The sequence below is a fragment of the Rhinolophus hipposideros genome, assembly GCF_964194185.1.
Source record: "Rhinolophus hipposideros genome assembly, chromosome: 18".
Taxonomy (NCBI): Eukaryota; Metazoa; Chordata; class Mammalia; order Chiroptera; family Rhinolophidae; genus Rhinolophus; species Rhinolophus hipposideros.
This window is the reverse complement of record NC_138064.1, coordinates 23,142,154-23,170,122: the sequence shown is the minus strand read 5'-3', so window position 1 is coordinate 23,170,122 and position 27,969 is coordinate 23,142,154. Positions and strand designations below refer to the sequence as shown.

General features: G+C 33.3%; 1 protein-coding gene across 1 annotated transcript in view; it reads right to left on the bottom strand.

Annotated features, from left to right (window-relative positions):
- The window catches only part of AGMO (alkylglycerol monooxygenase), a 310,424-nt gene that overhangs the window by 280,284 nt on the left and 2,171 nt on the right, over positions 1 to 27,969 (bottom strand). The window contains exon 3 of the mRNA XM_081079360.1: positions 18,054 to 18,205. Coding sequence (XP_080935486.1) covers positions 18,054 to 18,205 — 152 coding nt within the window. The remainder of the gene's footprint in view (positions 1 to 18,053; positions 18,206 to 27,969) is intronic.

Below are 27,969 nucleotides of genomic sequence, written 5' to 3'. Positions count from 1 at the left end.
ATATATTTATATATGTTGTTGTATATCTATGTGTATGTGTGTACATATATGTGAGTATACTTATGTTTTTATTAAAACACACAGGAAAAATAAAAAGAAGCTAAAAGACGATTAACTATATGTTGTGATTATAAAAAGAGAAAGAAGAAGGATGGTTACAATATTTCTAAGGATACATTTTTTATGTTTTTGAATTATTATATGTATATAGTCATGAAAATAAAAGCAAATGAAAAGAATTGAACATACATGAAATGAACTGAAACAAATTAATTTAAATATATATGAAATAGCTACCATAACTAGAGAAACTAATTATTCAAGTAATTTTTGAAACAGTTCCCTGATTACATGTATAGTGGGGTGTACTATAAAGGAAAAACAAAACTAAAACAAAATATCTTTACCTTCTATCAGTAAATTTTTGTTTGATATTTTGACTATAAAAAAAATGTATTGTGTATTATATGACACAGCAAGTAATTAAATGAATTAATATCCATCCAAAATTATTATAAGTCAAGATTTCCAATGTAAGGGAATAAAAATGGAAATATGAAAAGTTAATAGCAAAATGCTAAAATATTAAATTTGAATTTGAGATATCCATATGAAATTATATATGCGTATACATATATTCTAGATCTTTTCACTATAAGAGACAGAAAAATTACAGCTAATGATTATAGAAGGAATAATTGATTTTTTTAAAAATCCTCATTTTGCAACCCCCATAATAATTGACTCAGACAATTTTCAAAAAGGGAGGCTAAAATCATTATATGAAAGATTTGGTGGGAATAGGACATATCCATGTGTCAAGGTGTAGGTTTATTGCTAATTACTTACAAAAATTTAATTTTAGACAACTGATTGAATTCTTAATTGACCATAGGAAAATCTGTATTTTCCTTAGGTTACTCAATCAGTTTGGATACATTTTTTCTAGAAATTTACCATGTGTTTCTTTCATACACACAGCTATATACACATATGTAATATGCACACAATTACATATATAAATTTATGTATTGATTTATTACTAATTACAGGTACCTTTATGGGTTTGGGCTAAAGCTCTCCTAATCTTTCTAATCTAATCTAATCTAATCTACTCTAATCTACTCTAATCTACTTTAATCTAATGGTGTGCCAATTTGCTTTATTGGTATTCTGATCTGAAGTACCTCTTATTATTTGTGAACTGTTCTTGCCGAAAATATTTATTCTGAGTCTAGACCTAACATTTGGTCTGGAGATAATTCAGAGGACAGAGGGTACAGTTAAGCACCAGTGTGAGAGAATAGTCAGATACTCCCACATTTAGAATGTGGACCATTTTATAAGACAATTGGCCTAGCCTGGCCACTCCAGGCCACATGCATATATGGCATTTAAAAAGATGGTGAAAGTTTCCACATAAAAGGTACAAAAACAGACAAAAAAAAAATACCCAAAAACTATTCAGTAAATATTGATTTGATCTAATAAAAACTTGTAAAATACATTGTTGGCATAATTGGGGGTATTAAAAAATGAGCTGACTGAATATTAGATGATGTCATAGATTTATTGTTCTATTTCCTAGGGATAATAATAGTATCTTTTAACTTTTCTTATAATGGATGATGCATGACAAAGTATTTGGGGGTAGTTACATTTCAACATACATGGAAATTGTTCAATTATACACATACACAAATCTATCAATAATATTTAGATACATATTATCAATTCATCTTCAAAAGAGCTAGTATGTAGCTTATCCCATCTGTCAATATCTTCAATGAATAATCAATGTTCCTCAATTTGAGTTACACATTAAAATAACTGGGTAGCTTAAAACAATGTTAACAACAAAATAACACCTAAGCCCGTTTCTTACCCTGGGAGATTCTAATTTAAGTGATTCTGTTCATAGTCTAGGTATCCATATTTTTTAAAAAGCTTCCAAGGTGATTCTAACGTGTAGGCATAAAAAAAGATCACGACACAAGTCAATTAGTTAACAAACAGTGTGGTCTAGGCTTGAGAGGACTACAATATGAGTATAATATTGCATAAGGAGAGAGAGGGGGAGCCCCACTTCATCTATCCTTATGTGGCTTAATCCTTATATTTAAAACACACACACACACACACACACAAAAAAAAAAAAAAAAAAAACAACTTTTGACACCTTACCAACTAAACCACTAAATTTAACTAGTTTTTTCTTACCAAAATATTTGAGGAATTACACATTTTAACACAATCTAAAATCTATAGATTGACTAGATACTGATATTAGTATATGCTGTATTGAATGAAAATTTTAAATTTTATTTTGGTACTAGAAAATGTCAAAGTCCAAAGACTCTGAGATCAATGGCTTTGCATCAAAATATGCAGGCTCTGGTACGTCAATCTGAGAGTCGCAGAAGTTACTTAAACTCTCTTTGGTTTAGTTTCTTCTTTTGTAAAACTTCTGTGACAGAAATTAATACCTGGTTGTTTTAATTAAATGTGGAAATGTATGAGAAACACTTAGAAACACTGAGAAAGAAGTCAGTAAATGTTGGTGATTATTATTATTCCATAAAGTGACAGGTTTTTAACGCGTAATAGGACAAGAAGATCTGGTACATATTTAGCCTTAATATTTTCACAAATACTGTGTTTTATTATACTTCATATTAGTGAAGATTTCAAAATCTGGACTCTTACAAAATTTGAAAATGGCAAGAAGTCTTCTTGACACCTACAAAACATCCTTCTTAAACTTCAGTGCTCACCTTTCACCCAGAAATGTAGGCAAAACTCCTGAGAGTGATACCTTTTAGTTCTTCCTGTTGAAGTTTTTGATCTGTGTTTACACTGAAGTATGTATTCAGAGTCACTAAAAAGACAGTGGTTACTTAAGATCTAATATATATTGTCATTCCAAGGTGTTCCTGTTATGTTGTGGTTATGTATTTCTTTACATTGAAATATTTATTCCATTCTCATAAAGCATTAATCTCTTTTCTTGGCATTAATAATTGTATCTATACTTTTTCATATTCCAGTTTTCCAGAGATATTTTATGTAGTTAAAACAATTAAGCTATGATGGTGTGCAACTTAATGTGCTTATTTAACCATTATGTCTTTTTATTCTTAAATTATATGATTGCTTGCACTATTCCTTTGCAGTAAAATTGTAATACATGTTTCACAGGTTTTTGCTATAAACGTGATTTATATATCACTGCCTCCATTCAAATAGCCTCTCCTCAAACTCATTTACATTCTTTGTTCTCTACTTCCTACCTGTTTGGTTTTATGCTTTACGTGCAGTTCATTAGGTCCTTGAAATGAGAGTCAGTTTTTCTTTCTAAGAAATACTATCACCCTGGTGGAACCCACCAAATTCTGCACAATGACATATTTTTCCCATTAGGTTTCTAAATTTCTAAAGAAAAAGAGATCACCTCTAATGAAATCTAATACTGATGAAGTAAGATTTTTGTTGCTTTAACTACCACCTGCACATCTTGTGTATTTTTCTGGAGCTCTTCTGTACTGTTTGTTTAACTGATGGTATAAGCACTTCCCATTAGAGGATGTATCCTCTTCAGTGCTTCAAGCAGCTCCACACCACAGAGCTGACATTGAATATTTATTTAAGAAAATGATGCAGCACAAGTTACATATTGTGAAAACATACAGTTGTGTGTTGTTGTTTTTTTCAAGATTTGTTCATTTAGAGAAAAAAAAATATGTCCTTTAGAAATGCCTATGATACAAAACTGTATTTTGGAAAGCATTCTATGACGTACGGGTTTTCAAATTGTAGGAAAAAGGTGAAACTTAAATTACATATTAGTATGAGAGAAGAAAGAACATATCTGTTTTAATTATTTTTTTAAGTCAGTTTCTAGATCCTGGAGAAGAGAATTTCAACTCTAAACTGAAAAATATTTACACAAACTTATATTTAATTATGCTGAGAATGCAACAAAGAAACTTTAACATGTAGATACTATATACAAATTTTAATATAGTTTGTTTCTTTCAAAAAATGTTCACTCTTTTAAAAATGAGTAATAGAAACATTGAGTTTGAAGGAAAAAGGAGTATGAATCAGATGACCTACCAAAAAAAATTCAAATGATATGATATTCACTTGAGGAAAAGAAACAATTTTAAAAGAAGGGCACATTGTAATTTTATTTATTAGCATTGCCAACTATTTATCTAGGAAAAGTTTGATAATATCATGTCTATATAAGGATAAGCCTAAAAGAGTCTTTCAGTATTCATTATTGCCTATATATCTTTGTTGAAACCTGAAATGTTCATTTTCCTATGTATGCATCTTATTAAATAGAAAGATAATTTCATTAAAATTTGATAAATAGAAATTAATATGACATGCTTTGTATAATCAGCATTCTCTAGCTTTAGTTTTTATGATATAATACATTTGCACATACACCCAATGATACAAATACATAGTACATTTTTATAAGATCCTTTATGAAGTACTATTTTTATCTCCAGGTAACAATGAGAAAAACTAAGTTTGTATGAGGATAAGTAAATTTAATCATGTACTACTAGACAAAGGTAATTATTTTAACAACTATATTAACTATCATGTAAGGAAAATATAATTTTCATATTGTTATATAATAGATAACACATTATATAAACAGAGAGACCAGACAACATAATAGTTAATATTTATTTTTTTACTTATTGTGTCAGTGTTTTCTCAATTGTAATTCAATTAAACCTCACCAGGATCCTATGTAGATTATACTATTGTTATTTGCATCTTACAAATAAAGAAGACGAGCAGACATAATTTTCTCAACATTGCACAGTAAGTGATAGAGCCAGGGTCTGAACCCAGGCTATTAGGTTCAGGATCCATTTCTCACACTATATTTATAGAGGCTGTTGTTGGGGGGTGGGTTTAGGTATATATTTCATTTTCCATCTTTTGCTCCTCTGAGGTTTTTTTCTTCTTTTTTTTTCCCCTGCAATTACATTTTTTGGACAAATGCTTTGATATAAGGAAAATATATTATTCCCATTTTTATGTAAACATTAGGTCTTATGGCACTCTCTCTACCATCAAAAAAAAATTAGAACTGCAAAAAATACGTTACAAAAATTTCATTACAAAATGAAATAAAAATGAGAAACTTGTTTGGATTTAAATGAATAGTAGAAAAACAACTCAGGAAATTAATCAAACTCCAAAAAATATACATTTCAAACAAATTACTTTCATTTTGTACTTAATTTTTACTGATATGAAAAATGTACTGTAATGCTTTACAATGTTTTAAAAATGCTTTAGAAAAATCAGTAAGAAAATATGTACCACTTTAATTAAATACAATCTTTCTTTTAAAAAATTGTTATTTAGTGGGGCTCTATGATGTATTTATTCAAGCTTGGTAACAACATCAAAATGAAAGGATCACTGCTCTCATTTTACAAATGAGGAAACTGAGCTTTAGAAAGATTAAATGGATTGGAAACCAAGTGTCTTTGACTAAAAATGTGTCTTTTTTTCACAGTAAACACTGCCTCTTACTCAACCCAATGAAGCTACTCTATATATGTTCATGAAAAGAGAGCATGATTGTTTCTCAGTCAACTAGGTTTTGTTATGGGTAGAATTGTTTCCCCACCACCCCACCCCACCCACACACAAAAATTCATATTTTGAAGTCTTAACCCCCCAATCCCTCAGAATGGACTATTTTTGGAGATAGGGTCTTTAAAAAGTTAAAAGGAGATCCTTAGGGTGGGTCCACACAGACATAGAAACCAATCCTGGTGAAACCTTGATCTCAGACTTCTAGCCTGAAACATTGTGAGAAATGTTCTGTTGTTTTTATCTTACCCCATGAAGCAGAAAATTCTCCACAAACAGTCAACCAAACATTCTAATGTCCCAATGTCTTATGAGAGCACAAAAGATAACTGGTATCTTCTGAAACTGGGAAAAAGCCAAGAGGCCAAAGTGTTCGCTGGTCAACTTCACAGAGTCATCAATGAGCCCTCCTTTACAGTTAATCATATACTCTCCAGGCCCCTAGTGTACTTTCTTTGCACAAAACTACCATGGAATGCCTAAAGAGACTCCCATGTTCCTTTCACAACCTACATCTTTAGTCATACTAAAATTGAATTGGAAACAAACACTGAAATTTACCAGCTTTCTGGCATATTACTTAACTATTTGAGACCCCTTTTTCCTCTCTGTAAACAAGGGAAAATAAAACAGGTAGATCAATCCTCAGCCCCACTCTCCACTCCCCGTCCCCAGTCTACTTAGTCTTCAATATTCTACTACAAAATAAATGACACTATTCACTTATTTTCTCAGGTGAAGTTTTTGGAGCATTAGTGAATTTCCTCTTCCTACACAACCCTTATTAAAAATGTCAGCAAACCCTACTGGCATTAGCCTCAATACATATAGAGAAGATTCTGACCAATGCTTAACACCTCTGGTGATACCATCATAATGTAAGGTACAGCTTTAAAATTGGACTACACACTAAAGTCTTTAAAATAGGAGTATTTTACCTCAAAGTTGATTTAATGCAATGATAGTTTTAAGAAATCAATTTCAAGATTGTTAACTTTTTTATGTACATGTTCCTAATATCACTTTCCTGAAAATAAGCATGTCATATTTATTTTCTAACATTACCAAGGGAAAAAAAACATAGTCATACTCGTATATCTTAACAGAGTGCATTACTCTGGGATGTGGAAAAATGAGGCACCAAGCAAAACACCTTAACTATTGGTTTGAGAAGACTTCTACAAGGAATATTCAAGGTATTTCAAAACCATAGAGCTTTGAGTGTTTTAAGTTGCAAACATTTTTAATAATAAATGTTCTAGAATCAATTCATTCTATTGGAAATGGATTTTCAAAAGATTATTTTTTAGAGCAATTTTAGGTTCACAGCAAAACTGGGAGAAAGTTTCAGAGATTTCCCATGTGCCTTCTGTCTCCCTCTCCACTACCAACAGAAGTGCATTCTAGCAGAATGCTACATTTGTTACAATTGACAAACACACATGAACACATCAAAGTCCATAGTTTATACACAGTTCATCCATTCACTTACTGAAGGACATCTAGGTTGCTTCCCAATTTTGGCAATTATATGTAATGCTTCTACTATGAACCTCCACGTCGAAGTTTTTGGGTGGATGTAAGTTTTCAATTCCTTTGGAAAAATACCAAGGAGTGAGATTGCTGGATCATATGGTAAGACTATGTTTAGTTTTGTAAGCAACCCACCAAACTGTCTTCCAAAGTGGCTCTACCATTTTGCATTCCCACCACCAATAATGAACAGTTCCTGTTGTCCCACATCTTTACGAGCATTTGGTGTTGACAGTGTTCTGGATTTTGACCATAATAGCAGTTTAGTGGTATCTCATTGTTATTTTAATTAGCATCTCCCTAATGACATATGATATGGAACATCTTTTCATATGTGTATTTACCATCTGTACATCTTCTTTGGTGAGTTGTCTGTTAAGGTCATTGAACCATTTTTTAATTGGGTTGTTTGTTTTTGTTGTGTTTTAAAAGTTCTTTGTATATTTTGGCTAACAGTCTTTTATTAGATATGTCCTTTGCAAATATTTCTCCCAGTCTGTGGCCTGTCTTCTCATCCTCTTGACATTATCTTTCAGAGAGAAGTTTTTCATTTTAATGAAGTCCAGCCTGTCAATTCTTTCATGGACTGTGCCTTTGGTTTGTATCTAAAAAGTCACTGTAATACCCCAAATCATCTGGGTTTACTCTTATGTTATCTTCAAGGAGTTTTATAGTTTTGTCTTACATTTAAGTCTGTGATCCTTTTTGAGTTATGTGAAGGGTTAAGGTCTGTGTCTAGATTCATTTTTCTTTTTTCTTTTTTTCTTCTTTTTTTTTTTTTTTTGCATGTAGGTATCCAGTTGTTCCAGCACTATTTGTTGAAAAGACTATTTTGGCTCCATTATATTGCCTTTGTTCCTTTGTCAAGGATCAATTGACTATATTTATGTGGATGTATTTCTAGGCTCTCTAATCTGTTCCATTGATTTATTTGTCTATTCTTTCATTGATACCATGTGGTCTTGATTACTGTAGCTTTATGGTAAGTAGTGAAGTTGAAAAGTGTCCGTTTTCCAATGTTGTTGTTCTCCTTCAATACTGTGCTGGCTGTTCTGGATCTTTTGCCTCTCCATATAAACTTCAGAACCAATTTGTTGATATCCATGAAATAACTTGCTGGTATTTTCATTGGTAATTCATCGAATCTACAGATCAAGTTGGGAAGAACTGATATCTTGAGAATATTGACTCTTCCTATTCATAAACGCGGGATATATCTTCATTTATTTAGTACTTTTTTGTGTTTGTTCATCAGTTCTTTTTTATTTTTGTTTTTTGTTTTTAACCTGGCATTATATATGATGTATGTTTTATATCTGATTTCCTGCTCTATTAGACTCTAAACTCCATAAGGACAGCAACTTTTATTTGTTTACTGCTATATTTCCAGCAATTAGGAGAATTCCTAACATATAGTAGGCTCTCACTTAAGACCTGATGAACAACTGAATGGTACTTTATAGGATTATTCTGGGAATTAAATAATATAATTTGTTATATTATTAATATAAAGCACTTAGTCTAGTACCAAGTAATATGATAAACATTCATTAAATATTAATAATACTTAAACAGTATTAACAATATATCAGTCGCTTTCCTAAGGTTTTACTCATTTAAGCTTTATTCAAAATTCTGAGATACATGGTATTATCATTATTCAATTTAATAGATGAGGAAACTAAGACATAAAGAGATTAACCTGCCCCAAATCTCAGGTAATAAGTACTAGAAGTTGAACTAAAGTAACCTGGCTCCAGAACCTATGCTGTTTTTTTTTTTTTTTTTTAATCACTGTACTTCTCTTTTAATCACTATGCTTCTCTAATGGTATCCAATAATAGTTGACTTTTAATTATGAGTATTACTATTAATACTATTACTAGCATCATCATTTCAGGAATATGAACTTTAAACAGAACTCCATTTGGTTTTTATATATTCCACATTGAGAAAACTTGATCAGAATATTGAAAAATTTGGAAATTTAAGAATTTGTGACAATGAGGACAGTATTTTTATTGTTAATTTTAGAATTCACTCCATCTTTGTACTTTATCACTATTGTAATTGTTAATGTGTAACATTGATAGCAGAATGAACAATTTATAACCTGGTCTGTTATTAATCAAGCTACCTCAGATGCTCAGTATAGGGTTGGTATAAGTTAGATGGCCATTAAATATTTGTTGAAAAAATTAATGCATGAAAGAATAGATGCCTGAATGAAAAGTTTATAAGTATAGAAAGAAGTCTTTAAGCTAGTTGATGATTTCTGCAGGAATCTTCACTTAGTGTATTCTTTTAATGCTTAGTTCACAGAAAAGCCTTTCTCATTGTGCTATTTTAATATGGTAACATTAAATTCAGGCACAATTACAATTGTTTTCTAAATGAATAAGGATAGAATTCCACTTCTTTGGCTTTTTGAGGTCTAAAATGTCAATGCTCAAATGTTTTATTTGCTAATGCATCATACATTTAGTAAGAGAGACTTTTCCTAATTCTCCTTTTGAACAAAATTACTTGGGACAAAATCTGGTTTTCCCAGATCATATTTAATTGAATATCATTCCAATGTAATCTTAAAGGCCACTCCAAACTTATTTTTTTCCCTCCTGTGCTCATTTTAAAACCCCTAAATTTTCAAACAAGCCTCCATCTTGCTTTCTTAGAGTTGGTACACTCATTCATTCATTCATTCATTAATTCATTCATTCATTCAATTTTCCTTGGTTCTTGTATCCTCAAAGCATTTTTCAAAGCAAAACTGGGAGGTGAATGAAATCAGTAAAATCTGTCTGAGAGGTTAAACTCAAAATTATGTGTGTGGCAAATAGTTGCACAGAATTATACGGCTAGATCTTTTGAAACAAATGTCAATGTTCTCTCCTCGATATAACAGGCAAGTGTATTAGGTCCTAGCACTAAAAGAAAACTAAGGCAAGTTCTCTGTTTCATGGGGAATCACAAGTCAAACAGGGCTTGTAAATTAATCTTTATCTCTGACTCTCAGTTTCACTGCACAGCTTTTTCAATCTCTGGAAAATATTGCTATAGCCATCCTCAAATGCTCAAAACTATTGCTGGAAATATTGTTACACTTCAGTATCAATGTTCAAAAATAGGCTGATGGGATTCCTGAAAATCTTATTCTTCAGTATTAAGTGTATGACATTGATATTGCAACACATCTACACCTTGAACACCTGGATGATGGCCAGAATCTTTGTTTCAAATGTGCTTTTCATACATTACCTATATATAGAATCTAAGAACACAAAAGGAAATTTAGGCTGTGGCTTTAAATATGACTGCAGATGCCAGTGATGAGAATAAATTATTTCTAGGAGGAAAGCTCCCTCAAATGGGGTTCTCTCAGAAAAAATAATGGTAATCTTTCAGTGCACATACATTTTAAAAGTATCTGCAGACAGATGTTTAACATTAGACACAAGAAAGTCCCTGTTAGTGACATGAAATAAGAGGAAAATGGTTGACATAGGTGCCATGTTTCTTAATAGAAAGTAATAATGAGAAACTGGATGTAAACTACAGTTTACATCTGTGACTACAGTGGAGGAGCTTTTGTGCAGGGGCTGATCCTACAGAGCATGATTCACTTTAGCAGGACTCTGTTGCCTGCCCAGCCTGCCCTTTGGGTGTGTCATCCTTGGAGGCATCTGGGTAGTGCTCTGGCTCAATTCAAAGCTGGCCACCAGACATGCCAGCCTCAGGGCCTCCTAGGAGGGGCCCTGCTGTAGGCCAAATTCAGCCACAGGTGGCATGGGACCACCTGGCATAAGCCACAAAGCAATCCACAGATGGCCACCACTCATGTTAGGCTTACAGGTGCCTCAAGAGTCCAAGACATGAACCAAGGCCAGCTGTCACTAGTGTTGGGTTTAGGACTACTGAGCCAGAGGTACAGGACACAGCAAAGCCAAATGCTGTTTTTTTGAGGTTTACTGAATCTTTAAGAGATTTTTATGAAAGTCTGCAGCATGAGCCAAGACAGGCCATATGCATAGAAAAGTCACTGAAAGTGACTTGGGTGTTCCCAAAATTTGTGTGGGGTAGAAGTCTCAGGATATAACCAGAGTGGGGTGAACAGTGTTAGTCAAATTGATGGAAACTCAGATATTGCAGCCATGTGCCTCTGAAAGATGAAAGGGGGAAGGCTCTACAATGAAACAATGGCTTTCTCCAGCTCCTCCACCCAAAAGAAATCTGTTCCTCCGGCTTTTGCTCTGAAGCCAGACAACTCAGTTGTTCTCCTCTCCCTCCCCCACACATAATCCTGGTGTGCCACTGGGCCCCAAGGGACACCTACTACAAAAGGTCACTCTACTAACACCAGGAGGCACAGCAGACCTACCTAATATGTAGAAACAAAAAATGGGGAGACAAGGAAATATGATCCGAATAAAAGAACAGAAAAAAGCTTCTAAGCTTCTAAACAAAATGGAGACAAGCAATCTACCAGACAGAGAGTTCAAAACACAGGATATAAGGATGGTCAATGATCTCAGGGAGAACTTCAACAAAGAGATAGGAAACCTGAAAATGAAGACAGAAAACATAAAAAAAGAAATAGTCAGAAATAAATAATACAATAACTGAATAAAAAATACATTAGGGGAAATCAACAGATTAGATGAAGCAGAGGATCAAATCAGCTATTTAGAAGGTAGCATAAAACATGCAAACAGAACAGCAAAAAGATAAAAGAACCCAAAATAATGAGGACAGTTTAAGGGGCCTCTTAGACAACATCAGGGAATCAACACTGGCATCATAGGGGTACCAGAAGGAGAATAGATCAAGAAATTGAAAACCTATTTGAAAAAAATGACAGAAAACTTCCCTAACCTGGCAAACAAAATAGACACACAAGCCCAGGAAGCACAGAGTCCCAAATAAAATGAACAAAAAGAGGCTCACACCAAAATACATCATAATTAAAACGCCAAAGATTAAAGACAAAGAAAGAATCTTAAAAGCAATGAGGGAAAAGCAGTTATTTACCTACAAGGGAGCTCCCATAAGAATGTCAGCTGATTCCTTAAAAGAAACTTTGCAAGTCAGAAGGGATTGGCATAAATATTCAAAGTGATGAAAAGGATCACGACCTATAACCAAGATTACTCTACCCAGCAAAGCTATCATTTAGAATCAAAGGACAGATAAAGAGCTTCCCAGACAAGAAAAACAAAAGGAGTTCATCACCACCAAACCAATATTACAAGAAATGTTAGAGGGACTTCTTTAAGACAAAAAATATATATATATACATATATATACATATATATATATATGTATATATATATATACATATATATATATGTATATATATATATATATATATATATATATATATATATATAATAAATAGGAATAATTACATATCTTTCAACAATTACTTTAAATGTTAAATGTAGATAGATAAAATGCTCCAATCAAAAGATAGGGTGGCTGAATGGATAAGAAAACAAGACCCTTCATATGCCACCTACGAAAAACTCACTTCAGATTGAAAGACACAAACAGACTGAAAGTACAGACCCAGTAATCCCAATTCTCGGTATTCATCTCAAGAAACCCAAAATGTTACTATGAGGGGATGTGTGCATCCATATGTTCATTACAGCATTGTTTACAGTGGCCAAAGATAGGGAGGCAGACTAGGTACCTGTCGATGGAAGAGTGGATAAAAAGGAGGTGGTACATATATACAATGGAATATTGCTCATCCATGGAAGGGAATGGGTTCTTGCCATCTGCAGTGGCATGAATGGACCTGGAGGGTATTGTGCTGAGTGGAGTTTCAGACAGAGCAAGACAGATGCAATGTGATTTCACTTATATGTGGAATCTAAAGGATAAATGAATAAACAAACAAAACAGAAACAAATTCATAGATACAGAGAACATTTTTTATGTTTGCCAGATGGAAGATGCTTTGTGAGAGGAGGGGAAGAAAGGGGAAGGGATTAAGAAGTATAAATTGGTATTTACAAAATAGTCATGGGGATGTAAAGTAAAGCATAGGGAATATAGTCAATAATATTGTAATAACTATATATAGTGCCAGGTGGGTGTTAAACTAGTCAGGGAGATCACTTGTTAAATTATATAAATGTCTAACCATATGCTGTACATGGGAAATTAATATCAAACAATATTGAATGCCAACTATAATTGATTAATTTAAAAACGGGAGAAAAGAAATAAATATGACTCTAAAATATGAATGTCTGCTATTACAAAAGAATCTAATGGTAATAAAACATGAGAAAATAAACATTAGAAAATAGCACACCACCACCACCATATATCAGATTTCCTGAGTTTACCATTTCACTTAACAGTTGTAAATGAAGGTGTTTAATTGTTTATTTAAGCATTATTAAAAACAAATAAACATTATGGGGGAGGAGGGGGACTGGAGGTCGTAGGCAAGTTGATAGGCATTCTCAAACTTCCCTCATATATTATCTGAGTGATGACTACTCCAAGAGCTGAGAAACCATGGGGAAAAGTAAGAGGAATGACAGTTAGGCAAATACAGAGTAGACTTCACCCTCAGTGATCAAAGAAGAATACAATCACACCGTATTTTTTAAAATAAAGAGTGAGGTATAACACATGAAAAAGTTATAAAAAGTTTCTAAAAGTTTCTAAACGTTTCTAAAGGATCTAAAGAATAAATGAATAAACAAATAAATATTATTATATTCTGATAATAATGAAAAAATGCAAACATAACTGAATGTAAGTAACCTTTTCTTCACTATAGACCACAATCCTGGCACCATCACAAAATAAAATAATTTCTAATTAATACAGCTGTTTATGGTCCTTGTTTAAACAACGATGGAAATTAGGATGATCTAAACTGAACCTCCTTAAAAGTGAGAAAAGAATGAAAAAATTGAAGGTCAATAGTCACATACAAAGGCTCACCTAATCACAGTAAAGTGTGGGGATTAGTGTTTATAACTAATTACACAAAAGTTAGGATCAGTCACCTTATTTAAGTATAGAAAGAGATGAACAGAAACTGAATTCAGCAGTTTGTTGACTACAAGAATTCCAGTTTTGAAAGGATTCCAGGGATTGCTTATTATAATACTTTTACAAATAAACATCTTTATTTCAGAACTGAACTATATTTTGGTGTCACCTCCAGTGCCTCAGAACGAAATAATAATAAGGTATAGTTCGGTGAACTCTAGGTTACAAGCCTACACAGTATGTGAGGTGACCGACTATACCAGAGTCTAATTAGGAGACAGACACAACACTAGCAATTTGAATAAGGAAAATTTAATGTAAAGAATTATCAATTAGCAGAAAGGGTGGTTAACTACCCAAAGGGGTAAATAAGGAGTGGTTTAGGGGTACACAAGTAGCAACTGCAGAACATAGCTCTCGCCTATAGAGCAGAAGAAGAGGGAATGAGGCAGGAAGTTATACATGCAGAAGAGCCCCTCACTCCCAGTGTGCGTCAGACATCTCTGGAGAGGTGTGACTACCACATTCACTTTGCTGGTGAAAGAGTTACTTGCTAGAGTGTGTAGGCCCCAGAGCCTGAGGATTACAGGTAGTTCTTGGGTGTTGTCTCCAGAAAGGCCCAGAATCTTATTAGAAGGTTTAGACTACAGTTTAGCCATAAGGTAAACGCTATCATGTTTCCCACACGTGGAAAGCAGAACTCTGGAAAATGGAAGCAATGTCCGTTTCTGCTGTTCTGGCTTTGTAGGATCCCTCTAGTCCCTGAAATTGGCCACGCCTAACATCAAGTCAGGTGGCAAAGGACAAACATCACTAGTATCCACTTCTGGTAACCAAGAAATATCAAAATAGCATTTGAAGAAGAGGGGCCTTAACATTCATAATTAGCTTGCTGTTACTTCCACCATTGTTGGTTGTGGAAATTGATAAAGGTAAGATTTGTGGAAGATCAGATATGTATGCTTACAGTAACAATCATTTCTTGGTTCTTATTTCTAAATCTGGTTACCTATTATACCATTCTGACCTCAAACTATTTACCAAGAAATCATGCTGGTGGCATTATTTACCAACGTAGCTTTTTATTGAGGTATAGATAAAGTACTTAAACTTTAAGTGCACAACTCAATATTTTTTACAACTATATACACTCATATAACTGCCACCCAAGACCAGATAATAAAGTCTATTACCAGCACCCTGGAAGCCTAATTCTTGCTCTTGCAAATCAGAAATCATTTATATTTTAAAGTTTCCCTGAAAAAAATCTTTACTCCTTATCTTACGTATTTAGTATAACTAATAGAAACTACAAAGAAAAATAATAATGCATCCTTTTGTAATGGAAACTAGGCATGCAAGAAGCTACTGTTAAAGACCTATTTAATTTTATCATTCTATATTTCTTTCTAAAGTTGTCCAATCATTGTCAATAGAAATGATTGTGCTACTCTTCTTTCTGTGTGAGGTGATGATAATTAGCAATTTATCATTATTTCAGAGGAAAAGGGGTTGAAACGTAAAGAACACACAGCCTCAAATATCCTCCTGCACTTTTGTCATAAAAATAGAGATGGAATTCAAGTTTTTGAGAATAAATTATTTTCCACTAAACCAAACAGTCCCTTAATTTGAGAAAATTCTATATGTGTGCAAAGAACAACTGCGACAACAAATGCCTAACAATAATTTGGGTTACTAAGGAAGTTCAACACACGCAAAAACAAAATTTTCAGTATATAATATACTGTTTTCTTCAAAACTCATAGAAATTAATATATTAACAAACGTAGAAGATATTTTTGCTATATCATTTTATTGCAAATAGTGAAAGGAAAGTAACACATTAAATAGGAAAAGCAGAGTTTTCCTTGATATTTTAAGACAACATTTGGATTTTAGAACTTTTCAAACTCTTCGGTTGAATAAATTTAACCAATTAACCAGTATGAGCTCAGTAATCCAAGAGGCTCAAGAAATTTGATATTATAAGTTTTTCCTTATTTCCACATATTAGTAAGTTTCTTAAAACCTATTTTAATATTTTACATTATTATCATATAGAATTTAAAAATTGTCATTTTGAAGTTTGACACATTCAACTACATAATTTATTTTTTTCCTACTAGCTTTCCATCACAAGTCAAAAGTCTTTGAACTTATGATTAGGCCTCATAGCCTGAAGGTGGTGAGTGTTTTTCCAGAAGGTTTTCAGATTTTTTTTTTAAATGCTTGCCTCCACTGGACTCCGTTCATTTTTTTCTAATGGGAAGCATACTTTAAAAAGCCTTGATTTCATGTTTTTAATATATTATTTTACTTTATTGCGCTTCCCTGAAAGCACTTACAATCAACTTATTTTTAAAAGTTTTATATTTGGTAATATTTTGTTGGTTCTTTGTTTCCTGTTATAATGGGCTTTCAAAAATTAAACGAATTTGCAGATTTCCCAAACAAGCACATCCGTACAGGACAGTGTGATACTAGAAGGTTCCTGAAATTAAGTAATACAATGTAAATGCTTTCTGCATTACCCATTTGCTACATAGAAAGTGAGGAAGATTGCCAATGGATTCATTTTAAGGAGGAAACTACTATTTTGAAATAAAATACAAAGTATACTACATAGAGCATATTTTATTCTTAATTATGTTCAATTTGGGAGTATCCTCTTGCATTTATATATAAGGAAATGATGTCAAGAGCTGACTTACTATTTTTAAAGACAAAGGTTATCACACACAAATTACTTTTTCTAGTTTGTATGTTCACTTCAAATCATTCTAATGAATGAGCACTGTATAGTTTCATGGAATGTACATGTATAAAATGTACGAAAAATAATGCTGTATTTAACATTTAGCCACCTTAGGCGTAACGGCTGTGGATGCTGCTCCTGCTTCCTTCATCCTCACTGAGAAAGGATATTTGGTCACACTTACTCCCCCACACACAGCTCAGTTATTCACCCTGATCTCAGGCATCTTCTTTCCATCTCCCATCTATATTTTTATTATTATTCCAGGTTTCTTCCTCTTCCTTCCTTCCTCCCCACCCACTCAAACCAACCACCCACTGAAATCCTGAGTTCTGATCTTCAATAGTTTTTTACAATTAGCACTTTTCCCCATTTCCCTTCAGAAATACTTTTGCATGCCTTATACCTCCTTAGAGATCTTACTTGCTCACCTCAGTTCTACAATCATTCTCCAACCTCTACTTGTCCCTATAGAGGTTTAGACAGTTTCCTGCTCTTCCATGTCCTTTTCCATACCAAAATATTTCTTTAGAAGGTGCAGCCAAGAATCCAAAAAAAGTAAAGTCTGAGAACCAGTGCAGTGACAGGGCTTTGAATTAGATGAGAATTTTTACAAAGCTATAATAATGCTGAAGTGCAGTATGCTTAGTGCTTAACTGACCACATTTCCATTTGTAATGTGGAAGTGCTACCAAGAACTTGAATCAAGTTTACGTATAACAGCACTCATTACCTAAGATTCTATGCCATTACAGAGCTCTTCTGATTGACTCTTGATCATTGGGATGTGAAGTTCAATATTGTGTACAAGTGTCTGTAGACTCTAGCAAGCATGGAAGGCAATACAGTAAAAAGTAATATTATAACCATCGATTTCTAAATATCTCTTATAATTGGTTAGATAAGAGATGTGAAAATGCACCTCTAATATTTTCACTTTTTAACTTCTATTATTTTCATTTAATTTGCAATACTAAAATTGTGTTATTAATCTTTGTATTCTGTAAAATAACATGTTAATCATCTACTCAATAAATATTTACTAAATAGCAGCCATGTGTCAAACACAGTTAAACATAAATTATCAATAAAGCCTTGATTTGCAACTTACCGTGGGCCATGCGATGGAACCAATAGTAGCCAAAGTCAACTCCTAAGAAGGTCAAATACCAAGTCCATGGAGAATCCCAGGGTAAACTGATGAGCCTGTAGTTCTCCCAGACATAAATGTAACTGGTAAGTTCAATGCTCCTGGAAAACAATCTGGTAAAACAAAATCGACAAGCAATGATTATACTACATTTTAGATGTAACATTATGCTAAAACATTTCAGATAACATTTAAAATTTAATACATTCATGTATAATAATAAAATCCTTCTGCCCTTTGTTGTTTTTTACTACTCTATCATGCCTTTTAAAAGGCCCTATCTTCTTGGTATCAAAATGATTCACATAATATTTCCTTTAGTTTCATAGTTATTTGTTTCACGAATGCCACCTGTTTGCACTCTCAATTTCATGGAATTTAGGGTGCCATTCCTGTTTTTATGTCCCTTAACATATTTTTCCGGAACCCATACAACATAAATATGACAAAATTACAACTTACTTTCTGTGATTGTCCTTTCTAAATCTTAATGACTTCAAAGAACACAGTAGGGGTGCTTTTTAAAAGAAGTATAACAAGGTAGAAAATTACAATTAGCATATTTTAAAAGGGGACTGCAAATTGCCTATTGCCTTAAAAGATATTACCCCCATATCATTTGCCTTTAGATTGAAGTCGCTTCTGGCCAACTATTCTTTCTCTCTGCTTTTGCTCTCTCTCTCTCTCTCTCTCTCTCTCTCTCTCTCTCTCTCTCTCTCTCTCTCTCTCTCTCTGTCTCTCTCATACACACACTTTTGATGTTTTTAGATGTTATTCTTAGGATTACAAATTGAATAATAATAGCATTTCAATATTTTTTATAGTAATATAAACTACAGCTCTCAAGATAATAAGGAAATAATATCCCCCTAGAAATAAAGTATACAAACCTAGTTAAAATAAACAATTGTTTTTAAAACCCAGGCAATAGAATGTGTCTTGCCACCCCTTGTACCAACTTTCTTTGAATTCTTATTTCAAGAACTTTCAAAAACTTTCAAAAGGTACACAAATTATGCTTCAATTTTATAAAGTATGGTATTTTTTCTTTAAATTTTCTGTGATCAAATTTAAGATCAGGCTCAAGATAATTGTTCCTTTTATCACTTTTATAAATTTGATTGAAGTGACTTTTTTCTTTTATAATTATCATTAATAATATGTAAAATGAATATTCTACTCATTTTACATATTATACATATGTAAATACATTATTACATATTGATAATTCTACTTAATAAAGATTTATTGATAAACCATTAACAAGTGAGGAAATTCATAAATATTCTAATTTTAAATAAAAGTTGAAGAAGCAGCTTAAATAAGTATATTGTTTAAATTGATCATTTTAATAGTTATTCCCTTTACATGGTCAACTGTCATGAGTTAGCATTTTACTAGGTTTTTTGGAGACCCAGACCTTTAATTTTAATGTACTTTTGATTGAATTATAAATGAATTTATTATTTAATAACTATAAAAAGTCTTATATTTTGAACACTTCAAGGTATTATTTAATCTATAACATAAAAATGTAGGCTACTTTAACAACAGCATTAATATAAATAACTAACAGAAATGCCAAGTGCCTACACTTTTGAAAAGGAGTACGCATAATCAGATCTTAAAACCCAATTTTCAATTTGAGATTACTGTTGGTTGGTAAATTTCACCCTGTGTGTAGATGGCAGGAAATGACCTAAGAAAGAGACAAACCACTTCAGATTGGTAAATGGCACGTTTAATAAACAAGGGAAGTTACACAGGAGGTTTGTCCTGGGCGACTCCAAGACCAACATTTCTGCCCACTACCCGACTGCCCTCCCTCACCAAGAATCTTAAGTTTAAGGCATACCTTGGAAATATTGCGGGTTTCATGCCACACTGCCACAATAAAGCAAGTCATAACCTTTTTGCTGCTGGAGGTCTTGCCTTAAATTTATAACAAACGCAATACCCATGAAGTGCAATAAAGTGACGTGCAGTAAGGCAAGGTATGCCTGTGTAGAGACCTTAACTAGGTTCAGTCAGGTATTTAATTCAGGTGGTCTCAACAAGACATTAACTCTCTCAAGGCTACATCCCCGAAACAGCTGCCAGTGTGGGAATGGTGGGCAGAACATATATTCTAAGGATGGGGATTAGGGTAAGGAGCCTCTCATTGCCAGGGTCCAGTTCATGGGCAAATCAGCATTGCTTTCAATGACCTCCTTCAACAATTATATAGCTGGGAAGAGCATTTCTGTCCCTGAGTGTCAGTCCTTGATCCGCAGGAACTGCTTGCCCAGAACTCCTGTCTCAACGTGGGCCATTCTCTGTATACCTGAGAACCCCATGCTAAAGTGTTCCAAGCTAATTTGTAGCACTTGCACGAGCCTGGTTGAGTCCTTCAGAAAGCTGACCTGTGCAGGTGTGTAAACTCCTGGATGTTACGCGGTAGTCAAGAATGTCTATTTTTGGACACGTAGACAGAGCTGGAACAAGCAGTCTGGGATGTCTGCACACATGTACAGAAGGTCCCTCATGACACAGGACAGGACATGGGGCAGGGGCTCCCACATTGTTCTGGAAGGCTGAGGAATCCAAGAATCTAAATTGAAAATCCGTCTTCCCAGCATCTATTGATGGGCACTTAAATAGCTTCCATATCTTGGCTGTTGTAAATAGTGCTGCAGGGAATGTAGGGGTGCACTTATCTTTTGGAATTAGTGTTTTGGGTTTATTTGGATAAATACCCAGAAGTGGAATATAAGGTAGTTCTATTTTTAATTTTTTGATGCATCTCTACACTATTTCCCATAGGGAATATAGTCAATAATATGGTAATGACTAAGTATAGTTCCAGGTGGGTACTAAACTAATGGGGGGGTGAGAGGTGGATCACTTCATAAATTATATAAATGTCTAACCACTATGCTATTCACCAGAAACTAATATAAAATAATTTGTATGTCAACTGAATTGAAAAATAAAAATAATTAAAAATAAATAAATATTTTCTTCCAATTTGTTATCCAGGTTATATATTAAAGTAGGCAGATAGAACAAATTTTGTTTTAATGAATATTAGCTTGGTTGGTGACTTGTATATATGTAGACTAGGGCTTCTCAAGCATCATGATTAATATTTGGACAAAATGATATTTTTGTAGGGTTTTTTCCTATGGAAACTGTTACTCAAATTATGAAATCTTAAAATTGTTCCCTATTAGAGGGTTAGCCATAGAGGGGTAGCCATATAAAATTCAATTTTTAAGTTAAAAAAATGATAAGTAATATGAATTTTATATGGTTAAGCCTAATAATTTCTCTAAAACGAGGATTCTAAATTTTGACCCTATTGCCTCTTGGGCCAGACAATTCTTTGTTGCAAGGGCCTGTCCTGTGAATTGTAGAATATTCAGCAGCATACCAGGACTCTATTTATCAGATATCAGGAGCATAGCCCTCTAACGAAGTTGTGACAACAAAAGGTCCAAATATCTCCTGAGGGGAAAAAATCGCCTCGGTCAATAATCCTAAAAAAGTGTGATCTGGAAAGAAAATTAAAACTTGGAAAATGAAATAGAAAATTGAAGTAATCTACAGCTTTTTATATAAGCTTTAGTACATGTTGTCAAAACTGACCCATTCAAGGAATCATTCAATCATTCGATAAATTCATGTTGAGAACATACTAGGTACCAGGGACAGCACGAGACAGGGAGAGGACACGTGGGCAAACAGGGCAAACATAATCAATTACCTGCCTCATCAATATCTCATCAGTTCAGTATCTTTTACTAACATTGTTATCTTTCTTGTCATTTCCAGTGACAACTGAAATAGGTTTTAAGATACCAAGACTTCAAGAAAAGAAAGAGGGTCCCTGGAAAACATCCATTTGTAAAACAGAGACCCTGCCTGCAATTGAAATACTTTTTTATTTCCTGTACAGGTGCCAGTACTTGAGCAGACACCCAATTTATTACTTTGTCAACTTACTTATTAGGCTTGACACAAATCGAGCTGAAATACGCCTGACATACTACGGTCCAGGCTTTTTTCTTTCTTTCTTTCTTTCCTTTTTTTTTTTTTTTTCACACTTTAGCACAAAGCCAAACTTTCCTCAAGGGGAAGGGAAAGAGGGGAGAAGCTGTGGGAGTTAAATTCCCTGCTTTCTATCAGCAAGATGAATATGATCTTCTTCCATCATAAATGGGAACAAACAGCCACGGGCTGCCCACAACTAAAAACAATTCAGCAAAAGGATACAGCTGGGAAATGATTATCAAGCTCTGGAAAACCCTTGATTGCAGGAAATAGCACCTACATTTTCAAAAATGTTCCCACCAGACCTTGAATCATAAACCAAAGCTCCTTCCTCTTTCTCTTCCAAATTCCTTGGTCTTCTCCCAGGCCCATCCCCCAGCATATGACTGTGTACTCTGGAATTCAAACTTCAACTCTGTAAACCCCATCCTGTGGGAAGTGACATATGTAATATGTATGTAAATAGTGAGCTTACTGTATCATGTGGAGATGGAATATGGGGTAATACAGGGGCTTTAATAACTAAATACTAGATCCCTTTTACTCATTATGTTTGAATGAAAGACCAAAAAAAAATAATAATCTAAATATATGGAGGCATTAGAATCCTCTAATCAATAATCCTCTGTATATAGAGAGGCTTTCCTTCCATTGTCCTACTTTCTTTATAAATTCCCCCTAAATAGTTATTTTCTCTTGGGTCTTAGGAAGGTCTTTTGGCAAATGAAAAGTAGCTAATTCTTTATATGTTTATATAACATGTTTATATAACATATTTTCTCAACACCAGAAATTTATCCTGTCAATATTCAGTTATTATACTATAAAATCTGGTAAGGCACTAAATTGGTATTCCAGTATGATCCTGGATTTTTTTAAAAGATACAGTTAATCTATAATGCTGAGATCTTAAAATAATAAATTAGAATAAATATTATCTGGGGATGGAGCTTACAAATTAAAGCTAATTAGTTTAAAAAGTCATCTCAATTTGAATATACCTATCATCCAAAATGGAAAGGTAATGTTGGGCATATCATTCACCCTTTCAATATTTCAGGGCTAATTTAAGATAAGGAAGCATTAGTCTGAATGGACTTTAAAATTATCCAGCTCTTAAGTACTCACATGCTTTAATTGAACAAATGAAATTTGATGTAATGCTCTCATTGCATACTGTTAAAATTTCAAAGCAACTTTCTTTTTCTTTTTATTTTTTATTATTTTTTGTTGTTGTTGTTTCAAAGCAACTTTCAACATTGTGAATTATGTACCCAGTAGTCACAGACATCGGCTAATTTCTACTATTTCACAACTGTCATTAGAGCTGTGTGTGCTGTCTGATTTGGCCGGATTGTGCAAAATTGAAGAATATAAATTAGATATTTTTATTTCTAATAATCTTGTCCCATAAATCAGAAACTAAATCAATACTTAACTGGGATCATTCTAAATATTCTTCTAAACTTCAGGAAGTTATAATTAAATATAAATATATTTGTATAATGTGTATTGATTTTTCCAAGAATTTTTGCTATTTATTTCAAAATCTCTTAAACCTTAAACCCTGCACTGTTTATCTATAAAGATACTGCCACTATTGCTCCATCTAGTGGAATATTAATTTTTGCTTAGTAATAACAAAATACATAATACAATCTCTACCTTCCGCAGACAGATAAAATTTGTACTGCTATTACTTACTGTGAAATGCCATTGTATGTATCAAACATTTGTTTTATTTTATTACATTTTACTACAAGCACAAAACCGTAGACTTTTGTAAACACAGTGTAGGCAGACTGGGAAGAAGTAAATTTGCTACATTCTTTACTTTGCAAGAAATAAATTCACTTCAAGTAACTTCATTACTCTATTGAATAAGCACCCAGATGCGGACTAATAAGCACAAGGAAGTTTGCATTTGTGAGGGAAGGGTGTTCTCACAGCGATCTCTGAAGTTACATAATTAATAACAAAGTCTATTTGTAAGGTTTGTAAGGTAAAAGTTCAGAGGCAATGAGGCATTCTCCCTGGCAAATATAATTAACAAACCAGCAAGATATTAAAATTTATTTTCTTCAAATGGGGTGTTCTTTGAATGATTTTCTAAGTTACTAAATGTTATTATTAATAATAAAATAATACTATTAACATTGCACAATGTATTTATCTCTTATTTTGGACAATGAATAACTGTTTATTAAAGTCATCATCCAAAACGACAGGCACTTATTTGTCAGAAGTCTGATGTTGCCTAAGGCAGAATTACCTCTGATACTGAAGTCCAGTATTAAAAACCCAGTGTACAATTTTTCTTTATTCTCCAGTCACACCCCAAGGAGTAAAAAGTATTTCAAAGAAGTTTAATTTCCTCCTCTTTAAATTTTTTTTTGAAACTTTCTTGTCAGGAATGGAAAATTCCATGGCAGTCATGGCCAGTAAAACTGTGCATATGTACGGCTGAACACTGCAGAACTAACTCCATAGTGAAATTTGGCAGTGACCCATATGTATTAAAAGTGGAGTGTCCCCAACTTATTTGAAAATTTACCTACTTAAATTATCCCTCCAACCTATTGCAATTTGATTTATAATCTGCTGTTTCAACAGAATAAATGAACCCATTAAAAACAAACATACTGTAGATATTTATATCGAGAATAAAATTTCTCTGGGGAGGATGCAATTTATGGAAGCAGAAACATTGGAAGGAAGTAACAAATTGAGGTCCCGGTTTTCTAATGAAGGATTGGAAATTGAGTTCTGCTTAAACAAGCAGAAAAAAAAAAAGTGATTATTTTTCACTCGTTAGCATTTAAGTCAGTAGCAGACTATTTCACAAGTTTTAGAAAGATTGTATTAAAGAAAATAGATTTAGTAAAAAAATTTGTATGTTTAATTTTTTATAGTCACATATGCAAGTAATTGGTAGAAAGGCAGATTATCTGCATGTGATACACTGCATTTAACTATGATTGAATAGAAATATCCGTCTATAACTTCAAGACTAGATTTTGACTAGGAGGGCTGCCTACTGGATTCCAGAAGAGCAAAACAGATGCAGGCCTCCGCAGAATCTGGTTCTTAGGACAGATGGACTTTTATTATACATGATGGTCTGTTCGACAGCCTTGTAAACAAGATATAATCTTGTCTGTGATTAATATTTTCCCTTACATACAGATTTGAAAGATACAGCATGTAGTTTTTTCTATCAATATGGTACGTATGCTACTAATCTTCAGGATATTTCAAATTTTATGTAATAATAAAATTGAGATCCTCCGATAAACATTGTTATTCCTCGGTGTGCATACACCATTTCCATTACATGAATGGCAAAGTGGAAAAACATGTTTAGGGTTTCACTTCAACTTCCACAGCTTCTTTTGTCTATTTATGTGGTTGCTCACAAACGAATTAACATGCGGTATACTACCATTTTTCTCGCAGTCAGGTATTTTAAGGATGGCAAAGCCCCGTTGCTCCTGTAGAAAATGAAATTAGTCCCTCGGAGAGGATATGATCAGTGCCGTGTTAATCTAACCTTCAGCTGTTAATGATTTGCACAAGGATTCCCCTTGATGCTTCGGCTTCTACTGAAATATTGTTTTTAAGAGTTTCTGTTAAACGCCCCTTCTCGTCTTTTGTCGAGGGATGGAATGGAATGGATCCTGAGTATCAGCTTTCCTTCTTTGCTTACATCTTTTTTCTTTTAATGACAACAAAATAAACAACAATATTGTTTAAATTTCATTTTCAGATCATTTGGTTTGCTGAGGTCTTTTAGATAAAAAGGCTATAAAAAGTAAAATCTGTTGCAAAACTTAACAAAATTAACCATGTTTCATAATTTAGAAATGTTGTTCACATGTATAAGAACAAAAAAGAAGCGATTTGCTGTTACCATTCAAAATACAACTATAGAAAAATATGCTCCAAATTCAAGTTCACAACCTTTCACCCTTCTTTCAAAGGGCACCAGAGTTAACAGCTTGTGTTAGCTTAAGGAGTGTTATGAGTAGTGGGGTGTGAAGGAAAAGAACTGCTGCTCTCTCTCTCTCTCTTTCCCTCCTTCCCACCCTCCTTCTCCCCATCTTCGTTATGCTTTGGGGGTTTGTTTTCAACAAAAATGCAGTTCTGATTCTTGCACATACTGTCATAACTGTACCTTTTAAAAATCACACTGCTGAACAGAAATATAGTACTGAGGATAAAGATTATATTTCTAGTAGTTAATATAGAAGAACAATCAAATTTCATTTTTGACCAAAGTCCAACTTGAAAAAGTAAAAGAAATGCTGAAGCACTATTCAACTAATGTCCCCCTGAGTTTTGAATAAATCCATTTCAAGTCAACAAAATTTGAGATCCATAATTGCACTTGCAGGGCACTTCTCAATTATCAACTTATTTTTACAGTTCATCAGTTATCTAATTTAGATAAACCTCTACACTTAACTTTCTCAGAAAGAACTACAATAACCAAGTGGGTATTTTTCAATACCAAATCTACCTGTCCCTTGAGTATGTTGAATGTATTTCTTGTTCCGTTCTGTTCAAGGGAGATATGAAATAGAGGAAATTATGCATAATTGTAAATTCTTATTTAGGACATTCTGGTAATTAACTACAAATACCTTGAGATATTATCCTCTGATTCTGAAAGCAATGTACAACCATACATGCAATTTTTCAGAGAGTAATTTTTATTATAATTATTATGATTATCAGTTTTATTACTTAGTGCCTATTAACCTATCTTATTCATAGTAACATTTATAAAATAAATTTGACTTTTAGGTTTACTTGCTGCCTGAACAATTTTATGCAATTGTATGAAATTATTTTAGCTTTTTTCAGATACATTTAAGTTTTCATTTTATTATTATTATCATTTATAATTCACCTTGGTTTCCCACTGGGCGGTTCACAGAAACATTCCAAAGAAATGAGCACTGGTCAGAAGTAAAGTTCTTTAAACAGTAAAAGAAGCAATGGGTGGAAGCAGGAATGAGAGCATTCATCAACACCACAAAGCACATACTTCTAAAGGAATCTCCCCTCAACCTCTGCTTCTTTGGTAAATCCTCATGTACTGAAGAACCTACCATTCAATGATTTCTCTTCTATACACATTATAATTTACTCTTTCTAAAAAGTAGTAGGTCATTTATTATTTATTAGTGTTCAGTATCTTCATCATCCAATTTTATTATTAACATAACACTATGAGGATATTATAATAATAATAATTATTATTATTATTTTAAACTACCATGTACCAAACATTATTCCAGGCACAGGAGTTAATACTATGAAGAAAGATGAACACCTCTGCTCTCAAGTTGCAAGCAAGCTGGCAGGAAGGGCTGGAAGTGAAAACAGGTGAAACAATCCTATATCCGGGGTAAGCACAAGACTCCATGCGACCATAATGAAGTGGCGTCTAATGCAGGGTGGGAAAACAAATATGATTTGCTGAAGAGTAATTCATCAAGAGAATTATATACCTAGGCTTAAAAAATGAACCGGAGTTGGCCATATGGGTAGTTTCCCAAGCAGAGGGAAATACGTGTGACATCTGGGCAATGGCGAGAAGTAGAGTATGGAAAGAACAAACATTGCAAAAAGGGAAAGAAGAATGAAGGGTGGATAGACCAAGGCCTCCATAGATCTGAAAAGGAAATTGTACATTATCCTCAGGCCATAAGGAGTCTGTAGAGTTTCCATTGGATTTCCATTATGTAAATGTTTTGCCACCAAGGAAATAGGACTAGATAGAGGCACACCACTTAGGGACCACCATAGTAATCCAGAGTTTTGCAGGATTTTAACTAGG